At 42.3% G+C, this 15,305-nt stretch overlaps 2 protein-coding genes across 2 annotated transcripts; one reads left to right on the top strand and one right to left on the bottom strand.

Moving 5' to 3' along the window:
* The first annotated feature begins 507 nt into the window (after positions 1-507).
* On the top strand, positions 508-5,654 carry LOC148330021 (elongation factor 1-alpha 1). The gene is made up of 8 exons (XM_088305245.1): positions 508-651; positions 1,926-2,116; positions 2,958-3,137; positions 3,214-3,510; positions 3,592-3,742; positions 3,998-4,254; positions 4,469-4,703; positions 4,879-5,654. The coding sequence occupies exons 2-8, from the start codon at positions 1,973-1,975 to the stop codon at positions 5,001-5,003; spliced, it is 1,389 nt and encodes a 462-aa protein (XP_088161371.1). The 5' UTR covers positions 508-651; positions 1,926-1,972; the 3' UTR covers positions 5,004-5,654.
* A 268-nt stretch (positions 5,655-5,922) lies between these two features.
* ddx43 (DEAD (Asp-Glu-Ala-Asp) box polypeptide 43) lies at positions 5,923-14,220 on the bottom strand. Its single transcript, XM_088305244.1, has 17 exons — positions 13,684-14,220; positions 13,001-13,056; positions 12,383-12,500; positions 12,172-12,321; positions 11,331-11,412; positions 11,074-11,233; positions 10,555-10,673; positions 10,373-10,483; positions 9,040-9,181; positions 8,847-8,947; positions 8,240-8,327; positions 8,000-8,127; positions 7,724-7,833; positions 6,931-7,069; positions 6,766-6,853; positions 6,508-6,695; positions 5,923-6,199 (listed from the first exon to the last, which is right to left on the bottom strand). The coding sequence occupies exons 1-16, from the start codon at positions 13,973-13,975 to the stop codon at positions 6,549-6,551; spliced, it is 2,031 nt and encodes a 676-aa protein (XP_088161370.1). The 5' UTR covers positions 13,976-14,220; the 3' UTR covers positions 5,923-6,199; positions 6,508-6,548.
* Between the last annotated feature and the right edge of the window lie 1,085 nt (positions 14,221-15,305).

Genomic DNA, 15,305 nt, shown 5'->3' with positions numbered 1-15,305 from the left:
AACCATTTATTTCTTACATTTGTAGTTTTGATTGTGGACTGCAGCCTACCCGGATGTTTCTAAAACTTGATGCTGCAGTCAAATGATAATGTTAAACTGAACCCAAATAAGTGGATTAAGGCCATTCAAATTTTGGGAACGATTTCCTCCATATTGTCTAAATGCCCATCTTTTCCACTTTATTTTGACAAATTTGTATTTGAAATCGATTGAATTCCTTCCAGCTATGTTCAGCTCATTCAGGACATCTTGTGAATTTGTCATTCTTCATTCAACCAGCACAATTAATTCCGCAGCATTTCAATTCATCTTGAATACTTAGACGCAATTTCTACAAAAATGAACCTTTTGGAAAGGTGTAGTGCGCCCTCTGCTGTTCATAAATGCAACTAAATCTAAAAAAAAACGGCATAACAGTGAAATATCAAATTATATGCGTATATAGAGTAATTACTTGGCACAAAAATCTGGACGACTGGGGGCGTGCACGCGCAATTACGCAATCACCCGCCCCCTTCCTGACTGCGTGTCGTGCGCGCGCCTGCAAGCGGATCAGCATCGTCTGTCTTCCAGTGTGCGGGCGCGCGCTCCCCCAGACGACCTGCACTTGACCATCAACAGCAGTAGACAGAATCAGGAGCTCCCTTCTAAGGTAGGCAGAACGTTACGTCATCAATAGGCGAACCCAGCCCCCACCAGCTAGTATCCCGTGAATGTGATGCTACAACGGGGTAAAGAGGGATAGCTTCTTTATTTATTTTAATTGTGGGTGGGGGTACAGAGGGGGGTGCAGTGTTGACAAAACACGACGTTCACATGACCTGAGCCATCTGACGTTAAGTTGGTGCATTTTGGGGGACGGGGGGGGGGGGGGCGCTGCGGCAACTGCAGCAGTGACGCTACTGGACAAGATGGATGAGGATGTTTATAGCATGTCGAATGCTTGTTTGATTTAAAAAAATAAAGAACGTCCACTGCAGTACCACGCAGAGAGTGATCGCTAACAAAATGGTGGAATTCTTTTTTTGGGGGGGGCGGTAAACAGTATTGCCAGGGTGTGTCAGCACAGGGACGACTTAGCATTGAAAAATTCACTGGGAGGGATCGGACCGGTGGACAGAAGGCAGAAAGCAAGACTGTATTGAGTGAAGTCTTTAGACTTTTTCCGAGAACGAGACGTCGCTTACCCAATTTTATTTCGTCTTCCAATATGAGCAAAAATATGAGATTCTAGTGTGGTTCAGACCCCCACCACTAGGTGGTGCCAGCAAACTTTTAAACGAATTTAAAGGCCTCAACACACCAATCCGCCGACGTCTGCAGTCAGTACACGCCGTTAGTTTGGTGTAGCGAGCAACGTCATGAAATCTGAGCCATTGTTGGTGTGTCTGGGGGAAGGGGCGGTGTTTGGCTGATTCAACACGTCGAATCGGATCAGGTTGTCGGGTTAAAATCAGTGCTTCTCAAATAGTGGGGCAGGCCCTCCTGGGGGGGCGCGTGCGATCCTGGGGAACATGCTTTTTTTCCCCGCCATACTACAGTTGTAATTGCACATCCACTCCAGTAGTTGGCAGTGGAGCTCTCCTTGCCCATTGTGCGCAACGAGTATTTACTCTACAGTGTAGGTTTGTTTTGCAACGAAAATGCTATTATTTATAGTTGCAGCGGAGAGTGGGTGGTGAGGGGCGCAAATTATTTTCTTCTTGCAAGTAGGTGGCGCAACAAAATAATTGAGAAGCACTGGGTTAAGTGATTACTGTGACTGGCTGTTATCTAGCGAATCAGTGCACTGGACCAGAACGTGAAGTGACAAAATCATAAAAAAACTGTAAAAAGAGCTTGTACGTTAGCCATGCCATTATGGTACGTAGACAGTAATCCATCCAAAATAAAAAAGTATCGTGAACTCATCGTGTCTCCGTGCCAGTTTCGCAGAAGCCTTTCTTGACTTGAGCCGGCGTCATCGGTCATCATGGGTAAGGAAAAAGTCCACATCAACATTGTGGTGATCGGCCACGTGGACTCGGGCAAGTCCACCACCACGGGCCACCTCATCTACAAGTGCGGTGGCATTGACAAACGGACCATTGAGAAGTTTGAAAAGGAGGCTGCCGAGGTAAGGATGAGCAAGATGACGCGCCACAGAACCCGTTGAAAGGATTTGAAAGGGGAAGTCAACCCCCATACGCCTTCACTAGTCTAAACACGGCATTTTGATTCATAGTTAAGCAGCAAAATCCACCAGTTTTTACCTATTTCAAGGGGGCGGCCATTTTGTCACTTTCTGTCAACTGAAAATGCAAATCAGGTAACAACCAATCATGGCTCAGGTCAGACAACAGGTGAGCCGTGATTGGCCAATACCTGAGCCCCAAGATGTCATTTTCAAATTGACAGCAAGTGGCAAAATGGCCGCACGCAGAGATGGGCAAAAACGGGAGGATTTTACTGCCGCATATACCACAAACAAAATATCAATTAGACTAGTGGTGCAGCATAGAACATATTATTGTGAGGAAAATGTGGGGGTTGACCTCCCCTTTAAATAAAGTATGTAATTGATGGTGTAAAATTGTTGGGTCTCTCGAGCACATTAAGTGTGATATGAATCAACCAAATAAATCTTAAGTTGACCACCTTTTCCAAATTTGTCTATGAGCAAATCGTTTGGAGAGCTGCTACTTTAGCACAGATTAGCAGTAATTACGTATACTTTGTGCAGACTATTCGTTAACACACATCGGACCTTAATTTGTATCATTCGGAATTTTAATTTGTGTATCCTATGAAGCAGTGGTCCCCAACTGCTCCATTGGACTTTTGACTAAACTAAAAACATTCAAGAGTCTGAAGGATGATTTTTGAAAATCAAATGCGTCTGCTTGTGCCTCTGTACACAAACGGATCCCATCAGTCCCATGAACAGCAAGCAAACAGTTTCCTTTGACAACTTCCAGATGGGGAAAGGGTCGTTCAAGTACGCCTGGGTGCTGGATAAGTTGAAGGCCGAGAGAGAGCGTGGCATCACCATCGACATCTCGCTGTGGAAGTTCGAGACAACCAAGTACTATGTGACCATCATAGACGCTCCAGGCCACAGGGATTTCATCAAGAACATGATCACGGGGACCTCACAGGTCGGCAAACGTAGGGACTAAATCACAGAGTTGACCAGCTTTGCGTCGATGTTTCACACGCCGTCCCGTCTTTTAGGCTGACTGCGCTGTACTGATAGTGGCTGCTGGCGTGGGGGAGTTTGAAGCCGGCATCTCCAAGAATGGGCAAACTCGCGAGCATGCCCTGTTAGCCTACACGCTGGGCGTGAAGCAGCTCATCGTGGGCATCAACAAGATGGATTCCACAGAGCCAAACTACAGCCAGAAGCGCTACGAGGAAATTGTCAAGGAAGTCAGCACCTACATCAAGAAGATCGGCTACAACCCGGACACGGTGCCTTTCGTGCCCATCTCCGGCTGGAATGGTGACAACATGCTTGATGCCAGCCCCAATGTAGGTTGAAAACAAGTTTGCCAATGTTCTGCTGCGTACCGTACTTCCATTGGTGTTTACTGACAGTTTCCGGTTTTGTAGATGCATTGGTTTAAGGGGTGGAAGATCAACAGGAAGGATGGTAACGCATCGGGGACCACCCTGCTCGAAGCCCTGGACGCCATTCAGCCGCCCACCCGTCCAACAGACAAACCTCTCCGTCTGCCCCTCCAAGATGTTTACAAGATTGGAGGCATGTCAAGTACTCCACAAATTCCTTGATCAACGTTTTAAAAGCTCAGCAGACGCCTGGTTTAAAATTTCTAGACTTCTATGTTGTGTTATCTCCAAATGGCGTATAGGGTGATTCCCAATGACAGTAATGTGCCGTGGCTCAAACAGAATGGGGAGCACTGGTGCAGACAGGCCAAAAAGTGTAGCCTTTTAGAACTTGCACGATCATTTCCGGACATATTGCATATTTGACGCACGTCTTCTCTGCGCTTAGGTATTGGCACCGTTCCTGTAGGCCGTGTGGAAACGGGCATCCTAAAGCCGGGCATGGTGGTGACATTTGCCCCGGTCAACATAACCACTGAGGTGAAGTCTGTGGAGATGCACCACGAGGCGCTCTCCGAGGCCCTGCCCGGTGACAATGTTGGCTTCAATGTCAAAAACGTGTCCGTGAAGGACATCCGCCGTGGCAATGTGGCCGGTGACAGCAAGACCGATCCGCCGCAGGAGGCTGCCAGCTTCACTGCTCAGGTGGCTTTTAAGAGTAGTACTGTTATTCACGCCGGACATTTGAGTAGTCAAATGGCTCTTAATTTCTCTTCAACTAAACCTATAATAAACATAACTTGGTTCTAAAACGGTTTCATTCTAACTCCATGAATTCAATTTGTGGGAGGGATGTGAGATCTTTTCAATCCCCAAAATTCAGTTTGGCCACATGCTGTGCTGTCCATCGTATCTGCAGGTCATCATCCTCAACCACCCAGGCCAGATCAGTGCCGGCTATGCCCCAGTACTGGACTGTCACACGGCTCACATCGCCTGCAAGTTCGCCGAGCTCAAGGAAAAGATTGACCGTCGCTCTGGCAAGAAGCTGGAGGACAACCCCAAATCTCTCAAATCCGGAGACGCGGCCATCGTTGACATGACTCCGGGCAAGCCCATGTGTGTTGAGAGCTTCTCAGAGTATCCGCCGCTGGGTAAGTCTTGACGAAATGTCGGATTGAAAATCTGCAGAAAAACCCAAACGCCTTGAATTTCTAGCTGACCTTTAAATGTCTCCCAAGAACACCATTTCTTAAAATCGCCTTGGCCACAAGTACAGACTTGAGATTCTCCTGATTAATGCGCTCCCGTTACTAACTCCCCTGGCAGGTCGCTTTGCAGTGCGTGACATGCGCCAGACGGTGGCCGTGGGCGTCATCAAGGGTGTGGAGAAGAAGGCCTCCACCACTGGCAAAGTCACCAAGTCTGCCCAGAAGGCCCAGAGGAACAAATGAATGTTGTGCAACACTGCCGACCCCAGGGTCTCCCAGGGCAGGAAATCGGTCACCCGGCTCCATCCCATGATTGGCTGCTTCAACTTAATAACCAAAGACTGGTTAATCATCACAATGCATCGCAAAACCATCCGAAGGAAAGAAAAAAAAAAAAAAAAGAGTCCTATCGTAGTTTGATTACCATGATATACAATGTAATAGCACATCCTTTTAAGTGTGCACTGTTCATTTGATTCATGGCAATACCATTCTGTGATAGTGTTCGATTAGGGGTATTCCAATCTATTGCCTACCTATAGCTCTCGAGTACCGGTACTGTTTTACATGGTGAATGTTGTCCTTTCTTAGCGTCCGTTTTACGTTACACTGCGCTACATACGAGCCCAGGGCAAGCAGTCAAAACTATTGTTTGTGCTTCTGAGTAGTGAGTAGGTAGAACGTGAAGTTTTGTCGTGGTTAAGCTTTAAGTGGCATTTAAAACAAATTGCATCATGTGTCCTTTCCGAGGGGCTCGTACTCCTCTGATTCTTTAAGCACTTTGCTAACTTTGCACATGCACTGGAGATATATTTCAAAATTGACAAAGTTATCGCACCTTATCGTAGGCTGGCACAAGACGCTTTGCGACATTAAACATGATTCCACTCAGCATGTTGGCTGTGGTCCTCTGTCATTTTTTTTTATGTTTTCTGTGCAACTCAGAAGGATTGATGGCGCACCTGTTTAGCACAGCTCACACTCGGCACAACAGTACACTTACCCCATTTTGCTTGTGAAAGGAAGAATGAAGGTTTCCTTTTTTTTTGAAGATGCGTTGTTGGCTTTTCCGTAACAGTCATTAGGAAGCTGCTGTTCTTCTGAATCTGATGGCAAAATCCCAACTTTAATAAACATCTTTTAATTATATGTACATACCAAGTGAATAAAATGTCTTTATTCAACAGAATGTAGAACGTTAACTGTTCGAGTTACAGACAAAACAAAAGCCCAATGTAAACATCTCAAGAGGAACGTTTACAAGTGGGGGAAGAGAAAATAAAATGGAAAAAAAAAAACAAAGAAGGCAGATTACTTGCGAGCTTTGACGAAGACTTTAAAGAACAAATGCATTTTGTGGCTGCTAAATGATAAAATAAAGTAGAAACTTGGCCATCCAATGACAAATTAGAACGTCAGGCTTCATCTTCCGTCCCACACTGTTGAGAAAACAAAACGTAAGAAACTTATTGCTTTTCCACAAATGGGGTGTTACTCTGCTAAAGCAACATTTTATATTCCAGATTTACAATATATACACGGCATGTCAAGGGTGGGCTTCAGTGACCACAAGCTACATTGACCTGCTACATTTGTTTACCAGACCACCGAGCATTTACAACATCAAGTTACAATTTTTGCATTAACATTTTCCCCTACACCTGGTCAGTTATTAAGTATATATATATTTTTTAAATGTTTCATCCTTCAAGAATTGGTTCTCAAAACATCTTATGAATCTCTGTACCTGTGCTCGATGAACTGTCCCGCCTGAAAAAGGAATCTTGACTAGAATCCCCAGTTTTGGCTGCGATCTCTGCCCCCACGTCGTCCGTCATGTCCTCCGCCTTGACCCCGGGGACCTGGGAACATCTCCTTCTCCCTCTTGTGCTTTTCATATCTTTCCGCCATTTGCAGCAACTCCACAGGGACATCCTGCAAGGCCCATTTACATTGTGACCCCTTTGTTTGACCAAACTAAGTGTGACTGTGACTGTGACCTCACCTGCCCTGATCGCTCCAGGATTGGAATCAGTTCCGGCGCCATCCTCCAGTTCTCCCTTGTTACCAGAGTAACAGCAGCTCCAGAGCGTCTGGATCATATAAATGTTGCTTAACAAAGCGTTTTTGTTTTTTTTTGGGAGTCAACAGATATTTTTCCTGGCCTCACCCCGCTCGTCCAGTGCGGCCCACGCGGTGAACATACTCCTCGATGTTTCGAGGGAAGTCGTAGTTTACAACATGCGTGATGTCATGGACGTCCAAGCCGCGAGAGGCCAAGTCCGTGGCCACCAGGATACGAACGCGACCTAGAGGTTTGCCAATAATAGAAGACAAATATATCGTAAGTTACATTTAATGTCCTGTACCACATATTGTTGGATCAATGATGAGGCTGGCTTTTGTTAAATTGGTAACGAGTGGGCCGGATTACTCAATTACACCAGCTGCCGTATTTCTCGGAGTATACCTCGCCCCGGACTAGTAAAAAAAAAAATAAAGGCACGAAGAAGAAGAAAACAAAAAGTATAAGTCAGATTTTGGGGGGAAATGCATTTGACAAAAACCAAGGCCAAGAACTGTATAACTCTGACCGTTCCTTAATCATGGCTAACTTCCGAAATACACTCAGAAGGCTGTTAGGAAACTCTGAGCGTTGTTTAAATGGCCCGATTTTGTCAAGGTATGAAATAGGTTGCAAAGATGTTCACAGTCAGTTTTTACCGGTCTCAAACAGTTTTTTTAGTCTGCCAGTAAAAATACAACTGCTCTGCTTCCCCGTTGGCTGTGATAGCACTTGGCTAAACATCCATCAATCATCTTAACCACCTCTCCCCACAAGGATCACATTATACTAATTTATTACATGTATCAATTTTTCACAATAAGTACCCGAAGGCGATAAGCAGCACATAAAATGGATGCCTCATTTAAGGCAAGAAATGTCCTCTCCTTTGGTTCACCTTCTTTAAAGTCTTTGAGTGCCTCCTCACGATCATACTGCTCCCGGTCGCCATGGAGACTTTGCACGGCCAGACCGTGAAGGCACATGTCACTGGACAGGTCATCGCATCTGTGGAGGGACGGCATGATCTTTACGCTTCCATTTGGGATCATTTTAGCTTAGCGTTTGCATAGACAAATTATGGAGAGTCTTGTGACACGGCGTCAAGTTTTCTTACATACTGTACGTAAGCAATTTGAGAGCCGGCATTGAAACCGCTATGCTGCAAACTTACATGATCTTCTTGCCGACAAAAATGAGGACTTTATCCTCAGGCAGCAAGTTCGCGATGAAGCCAAACAGGTAGGACTTCTTGTCTTCTTCATGGACGACGAGCACAGTCTGCTGCACCGTATCGACAGCCTGTCACATGTGACTAGTTAATTGCTATTCAAATGAACTAGTTAGAATTGATAAGGTTTTCTTATTTCAATGAGATGTATCGATTGTGCTTGACATTGTTATCATCACTCACTGCCAGGTCCAAGGAGCCCACGTAGACCATCATGGGATTCTTGAGGTACGATTTGGCCAAACGTCTCACGCCTGTAGGCCAGGTGGCACTGAAACGGGTTACATTGTGCAGTGTATCATAAAATATTCAACATATTTGGGGGATTTGAATGGGTAAAAGAGCACATCTGCTGGACACTCCGTGAAATGTATTTAACGACAATAATTTTGGTTTTTAGGATAAATCTGAAAAGTTATTATATATAATTGTCTGTTGCTAGGCTAGTAAAACACGTTTCTCTCACAGCCTGCAGCTTGGTATTCAATATTTTTAAGCTTAAATTTGTTGAGTAAAAAGTACTTGAAGGTCGGGAAACATGTCGGAGTAGTCTTAACGGCCTAATAGAGGCGTAAATACTCCCAAAATAATAATCATGTAAAATTTAAAAATACTAACAAAAAAAACAAGTCAACCTTTGTGGTTTTTCACCTTTTGCGGGGATTCCATGTTGAAATGTGTACTTTGAGAAGGGTCAAGTTGACAAATATAAATGGCCATAAGAGTGAATGAGTTCATTTTGCAGCAATTTTTAAGAAAATTAGATGTTTTGTCAATTTCTTTTTAATACCTTGTCATAACAGTCTGTCTGTCAGGGCGGATGTCCAGCAGAATCTTCATGATCTGAGGCTCAAAGCCCATGTCCAGCATGCGGTCGGCTTCATCCAGCACCTTTTTGAAGTTGTTATATGCAGCAATATACAACGATCATAAAGGAAAAGCCCTAAAATGGTGGCTTAACCCAAAATCAGACAGACACGAACCAAGTAAGTTATTGAGTGCAGACTAATGAGCTCGTTCATTTGCAGATCGTTTAGTCGTCCCGGTGTGGCGATGACAATGTCCACGCCGCTCTTCACCATGTTGATTTGACCCTTTCTGTCTCCACCGCCATAGATACAGATGCTGAGACGACAGAGAGAGAACACAACTCAGCTTGGTGTTTGTGGTTACATAGAGCTTTTCAAATGTATCACAGGTCATCGTTTAAGACACAGGTGTCAAACTCAAGGCCCGGGGGCCACATCTGGCCCACCACATCATTTTATGTTGCCCGCGATGGCAAATCATCCACGACTTCGTGTTTCTTGCTAAAATACCCAAATTGCAAATTGTCGTCAATTTTAAAAACTTTAAAATATTGCGCGCATTTTTTCTTTGTTACTGATCACACTTTTAAAATGAATTGAATGGTAGTTAAACAAGATTTTCCTGAAATCTGATTTTAAAAACTAGTTATCCATCAGTTTGTTGTGTATAAGTAATAATAATATGACGATGATTTATTTGGGTTCACTGTCATAATGGCCCACTGAGCGAAACCAATACTACGATGTGACCCGCGAGAAAAATGAGTTTGACACCCCTGGTTTAAGCAATTTTAGTTTTTTATAGACTTTTTCCGCATATACAGTGCTACCCCTAAACAAAGAGAATGACATCTGCATTTAAAACAACCACGTTTTTGGCCAACAGTCTAAAGTAAAATGCCATACACAAGCTAACGAATACCATCAATGTCATCAGCACAGACTCTTCAATAGGATAATGCGGGTCCCAGGCTGACAACAGTAGAGAACTATTGCCATTGCTAACAGATGTTTGAACACTAACAGTGGAAAAACGCATGCAGACATAATATAACACTCAAAAGCCTGAGTCCTCTGAGAAAAAACAATATATTACTGTGGTTTTATTTCATAATACCATCAGTGCAATGTCGTTGCGTGCTATTAAAAAAAAAGGTTTTGGGGGAGGAGGAACAGTTTCATGACATTTCCATTCATTTCAATGAGGAAAGATGATTTGATTTCATGTTTTGAGCTGCAAGTATGGTCATAAAATGAACTTAGGTCATATCTCAAGGCAGCAGTATGATAATTATACCAGGCCACCAAGGGCGCTAAAAATGACATTGTGGGTGGGAATGCAATGAATTACAATGTCAAATGTTTTTTGTCAAAATGAACCTTTTTATTTTGTAATTTCAAAAAAATACCAAATGATACTTGTGAGCCAAATCAACGTCAATGTAAGTGACAATGCAGCTAGTTATATGGCACAAGGGTTCACTGTATTGTATGCCAGCGTGCTAACCTTTTGTAACCTTTGTAGCGATACTTGCTGCACTCCTCTTCAATCTGCAAGGCCAGCTCTCTGGTCGGAGTCAGCACCAACATGCCAGGACCTTCGCACTCTGATCGAGATCTACAAACAAATACGGTGTCAAAAAACACATTCATGCGTCTTACAAAGTACTACCAAAATAATGTCCTCACATTGGCTGTCCGTCCATGTGGATGAATCCAGGCAGCAGGTAAGCTAAAGTTTTGCCCGTTCCTGTCTGAGCAATGGCGATCAGGTCCTCCCCGCTCAGCAGCACGGGCCATGCCTGCGACTGGTGAAAACAGCATATACAAGAAATACACCAGAACAAAAGAAAGGAAATAGTTAGAGATGGCATTCCTATAGCCTTTCCATGGTTTTTCCGATATCAGTTCGCAAGCTTTTTTCAACACCTTCAAATGTGCCTTACAAATCATCCCCACAACACCCCCCCTGAAAAAAATCAAAAGTTAAAATAAAGTAAATTAAAATGTCTGTTGCTCTACTTTACGCTGTTTTCACACACAAACGGGTAATTATAATTTTACAAAAAGAGTTAAATATAATACAACTAATTATATAGCACATTTGCAGTTGTAACAAAGGACTATACTATGGGTCTAATCTAATGTATTTGAGTTTTATGCAAAAGTGCATAAGACTACAGACCATAGATGGACACCAGAAAATACCTGGATGGGGGTCGGTTTAACAAAGCCGACCCGATGGATGTTGTCCATGATTTCCGGGTAAAGCTCAAAAGCCTCCAAAAAGCTGCGGCAGGGATTAGGGATGGGCCGTTTCTTTCCACCGTCCACCATGTCATCCACAAAGACGTTGTTGTTCTCCTTCCTGTAGGGAAAATGTGACAAAAATATTCAGCTACTATGCATTAACAAAAACTAAATAAATATACAAATTAGATATACAAATTTGCTTTAACATTCACCTCCAATCAATGACTTCTTCAGCGGTGAGGAGGGACACGCTTTCAGCCTCGGTGTAGAAATTCTTCTTCATGGGCGGCCGGTCTGCAGGATTGTCAGAGTGAGTGGAAAAAAAAAACCCAACTAACCCAGCACCCAGTTTGCCATCTGAAACTTTATTTTAGACAAGAAAAATGTCATTTCAAATTAAGGGATTAACTGTTTTGCATTTGCTCTATATTTGATGTGCTGTATTTTAAAGTTTATTATTTTTATTTTTTTTACTTATTTAAAAATATTGCAGTTAAAACAATTGTCAACCCTTATAAAAAAAACATTTTCAGGTTTAATAAAACCGTTCAATATTTTTTTCCATTTATATGTCTATGTCAAAAAAACTAAAATGTATATTGTTGGCTCAAACTAAAGTGCTATTTTTGGGCAAAACAAACCCCAATTTTTTAAAAAATAAATTATCTTGCATGCAACAGTTTTGACTATAATTTATTTAAAAAGAATACATTTATTAAAATCAGCTCAAATTGAACGGTTAATGTACTTTTCTTTTAAATGACATTGAATCTATGAAAAGAAACATCCACAACTTTAATCAAATCGAAAGAAAGATTAAAGAGTTGCAACTAATGCTTCATCTAAACATCAAGTACTCTTACATAATGTCAATTGCATCCAAATACTTGCACAACTTGTGATCTTATTTTTTTTAGTAATAGGGATGACTATGAACCTGCATCTTGAAGTTGAGGTGAATTAGGACCCAATTGTATATTATGTGTCTGTGGGGGTGTGTGTTCGAGCGTGTGTGCGTGCGTAAAGTGGTGCAACAGTGGACCGATTACTCACCTTTCCACTTCATCTCTTCATACTTGTGCATGTTCTCCCGGATGTTACTCCAATCTATGGACACACGGGTCGGGGCCACCTCTGAAGCCTCTAACTGTGTGTTGGACCACACCGAGCCACCTCCTCCAGCTCCTCTTCTTCCAGATCCTCCTGGGACATCAATTCCAATAAATAGCTTTCATTTAAGACAAGTGGAGTCCCCTCAACTCACCGCTGTATAATCCAGGGTTCTTGTTAGCCAGCAGCTCTTCTATCAGCTCTTTGGCCTTCTGCTGGCTGGAAGGAGGTCCGAAGATGAGCACCTCCGCCTCATTCTCGCCGTCGTTGATCTACGATGCAGAGTGACAGCAGTTAAACAAGGACAGATGCCCACATTGCATTTAAATATATTTTTAACTATGGCTGGGCGATCTAGCCTTAAAATAAAGAAAAACAAAAACATGCAGTGGAAGGCTTCCTTCCTGTGCTAGGGTGGTGCATGACTGGCTCCTCATCATGCCTCTCGAGCATGATGCTGAACTGGGGCGAGATGTCGCGCCCCTGATTGTGAAAATGCTTGTAAAACGAATACCTTCATTGAATTCTGTGATAAAAGGTATAAAATAAAATTCACATAGCCTAAATCTAAAATAAATTTGAGTAATTACTCCAAAACCGGTATCGCCACTCCTGCTATTATACTCCCAGCCAACAGTGCAGGCAAACATATGATGATAACAGTAACTCCTGTTACTCCTTAAAGCTATAAAACAATGCGCTTTATTGTATACGTATATAACTTAGTCGACTGTCACACAATAAACACCACAGGCATGACCTTTCAACTTGCCTTGATTTTCGCACCGCTATTCTCCTCCAATTCACGTTTTTTAGTTCCTCCGCGGCCTTGAAACAGAAATAAAGCTGTTTAGTTGGACTTGTCATAATTTACTTATTTACTGTTTTTTTTTTTTTTACTGTCTTCATAATTAATTTATTTTCTTGTTTATTGTTGTATGATTTACTTTTGCAGCACTTTGCATACAGCGGTGGCTGTCTTAAAGTGCAATATACATCCAGTTGAGTTTAAAAGTGGTCTAAGGGTGACCGCTATTTGGTGGCCAGTGGCGGGCCTTGCATTTGGTACCTGGGCCTTTAATGGGGATTTACCATATTATTTTAATCCACTGCGTAATTCCACCACTATCATGGGGCAATTATCATTTCAATGTCATTTATTAATTGGTGTGTGTGTGGGGGGGGGGGGGGTTGTGGGTGGTGTGGGGGTTGAGGGAAAAAAAAGAAAAGAAAACAAACAAAAAAAACATCAATATTATAGGACACACGTGTGCCAAAAACATTTTTTAATATATTATCCTCACGAGATATACTACTGATTAAACAATGTGTGCGGTAGGTTTAGCTTAGTAGCTAAAATAAACTAACTTCGCTACTTTTTGAAATTATAAAAAACGTAGTCACTCCATATTTTACGACCATTTGGTTAATTTTAGATACGAAACAAAAACATACCAATGATCCTCCCAACGAGGCCATTTTCCACGGAGATAGTGAAGGGTGAATTAGACTTTTCAGACCCGAATTGGCGTCTTCCATCCGGTCCTCGTCCGTTGCTCCGGGGTAGAGGGCGGCCATCATTTTCGCGACTTCTACCACCGCGGCCATAATTATCGTCTGCATTCTCCTTAAAAGATACGAATTTCTTACTCTTTCGCACACCGAAAGACACATTTCCACTGGGTGTCCATTTGGTCGCTGCCGGTTTTGGCACGGACTCGTTTGCGTCCTCTTCCCAGTCAGACATTTTCAAATAGCGCTCAAACCAATGAGCTGTCAATCAAGATGACGCCTTCAATGACCCTTCGGAATGTCACCATGGACCCACACGTATCATTAAATCAAGTACTTACTCTAATAATAATCAAATAGATAATTTTATCTTAAGCACCACCCCATCCCCAAATGTAAACGTTTTGAGAGAACGAAATGTCGATGCAAATCATTGATACATTTCATGCAACTCTACCGTTATCAACAAAGGCAACACAGCGTCGGTGGCTTTGGTTTGTGACAAAATTGAATCAAATCAACCAGTCACCCCCCCCCCCCCCCCCCACAGTGTTGCTACCTGGAGTTTATAAAACTGACCAATTTGAACAATTAAGTGTTGACGGCATTAAATTTAACCAACATCCGCAAAGGCAACATCGTCCTAGGTGACTTTTGCTTTGACATTATTAATTAAAGGAGACATATTCTGGAAAATGCTATTCGTAATGTTTGGATACAAATATTTGGGTCTTTGGAGTGTCTGCCCAACCATCAAGTGCCAAACAACCAAGTCAATCTTTTCAATATCTGGCTACTTCAGAAAATGTGTCAGTGCCTGTCTCAATTTTGGGAATTATGCCGTCACAATTAGTGTAATGTACATATTTGCAATTTGGCAATGGCTATAAGCACCCCCCCCTTTTTTTTTTAATGAAAGACAACCACTGTAGAAACATTCACTTCATTTTTTTTATTAAAGAATAATAAAATCAGTTAGGCTTTTTCTCATCCAGAGAATTAATGTGCACTTGTAATAAATTAATTTCAAAGTAAACATAGTGTTAACATTGTCAAGCATTTTAAGGCCCGTTGTGTAATAGTAAACAATAAATTACCGTTCAAGCAGTATGGAGAAAATGCATTATTTAAAATACAATGCAAAAATCAGTGGTGACAGCTATGTGAGTCAAAAGAACTAGATTGACATATGTTCCCCGAATTAGCAGACTGTTATGCAAATAAACTGACATTCATTGGAAAATTACACAAAAAAAGTACTGTTAAGCAATTAACAGCAATTATTTCTTTGTTTGTTATTAAGTCTTCAATCAATATTCTCCAACATTAAGACACGTTCAACTAGTGTAGTGCGTTACATTTTCATGCGGCACAGACTCCACTTTTCTTTTTGTATTGCATCATACCAGAAACAACATATTGAAATATACTGGCCTGAAATACTAGTCTTGTCAAAAGGCAAACAAGAGAATATAATAGGCAGATTAATGGTAATCCATGATAAATTAAATACATTTAAGATTACTGTGATGTGTGAACCAGTCAATTGGCAATTTGAGATGACC

This window comes from Idiotropiscis lumnitzeri, chromosome 9, assembly GCF_059441095.1.
Source record: "Idiotropiscis lumnitzeri isolate Australia: NSW breed Sydney's pygmy pipehorse chromosome 9, RoL_Ilum_1.0, whole genome shotgun sequence".
Taxonomy (NCBI): domain Eukaryota; kingdom Metazoa; phylum Chordata; class Actinopteri; order Syngnathiformes; family Syngnathidae; genus Idiotropiscis; species Idiotropiscis lumnitzeri.
Note: the sequence above shows the minus strand (reverse complement) of the source record. Positions and strands in the feature narration are given on the sequence as shown.

What these genes read in the sequence shown, in the direction of transcription:
- ddx43 (XM_088305244.1), bottom strand. Translation starts at nt 13,975, where the DNA reads ATGTCTGACTGGGAAGAGGACGCAAACGAGTCCGTGCCAAAACCGGCA. An exon ending in ATAGCGGTGCGAAAATCAAG is followed by an intron (nt 12,501 to 13,000) that starts GCAAGTTGAAAG and finishes TCTGCATCGTAG; the next exon opens with ATCAACGACGGCGAGAATGA. An exon ending in TGAAGAGATGAAGTGGAAAG is followed by an intron (nt 11,413 to 12,171) that starts GTGAGTAATCGG and finishes ACAATCCTGCAG; the next exon opens with ACCGGCCGCCCATGAAGAAG.
- LOC148330021 (XM_088305245.1), top strand. Translation starts at nt 1,973, where the DNA reads ATGGGTAAGGAAAAAGTCCACATCAACATTGTGGTGATCGGCCACGTG. An exon ending in TTGAAAAGGAGGCTGCCGAG is followed by an intron (nt 2,117 to 2,957) that starts GTAAGGATGAGC and finishes GACAACTTCCAG; the next exon opens with ATGGGGAAAGGGTCGTTCAA. An exon ending in AGATGTTTACAAGATTGGAG is followed by an intron (nt 3,743 to 3,997) that starts GCATGTCAAGTA and finishes CTCTGCGCTTAG; the next exon opens with GTATTGGCACCGTTCCTGTA.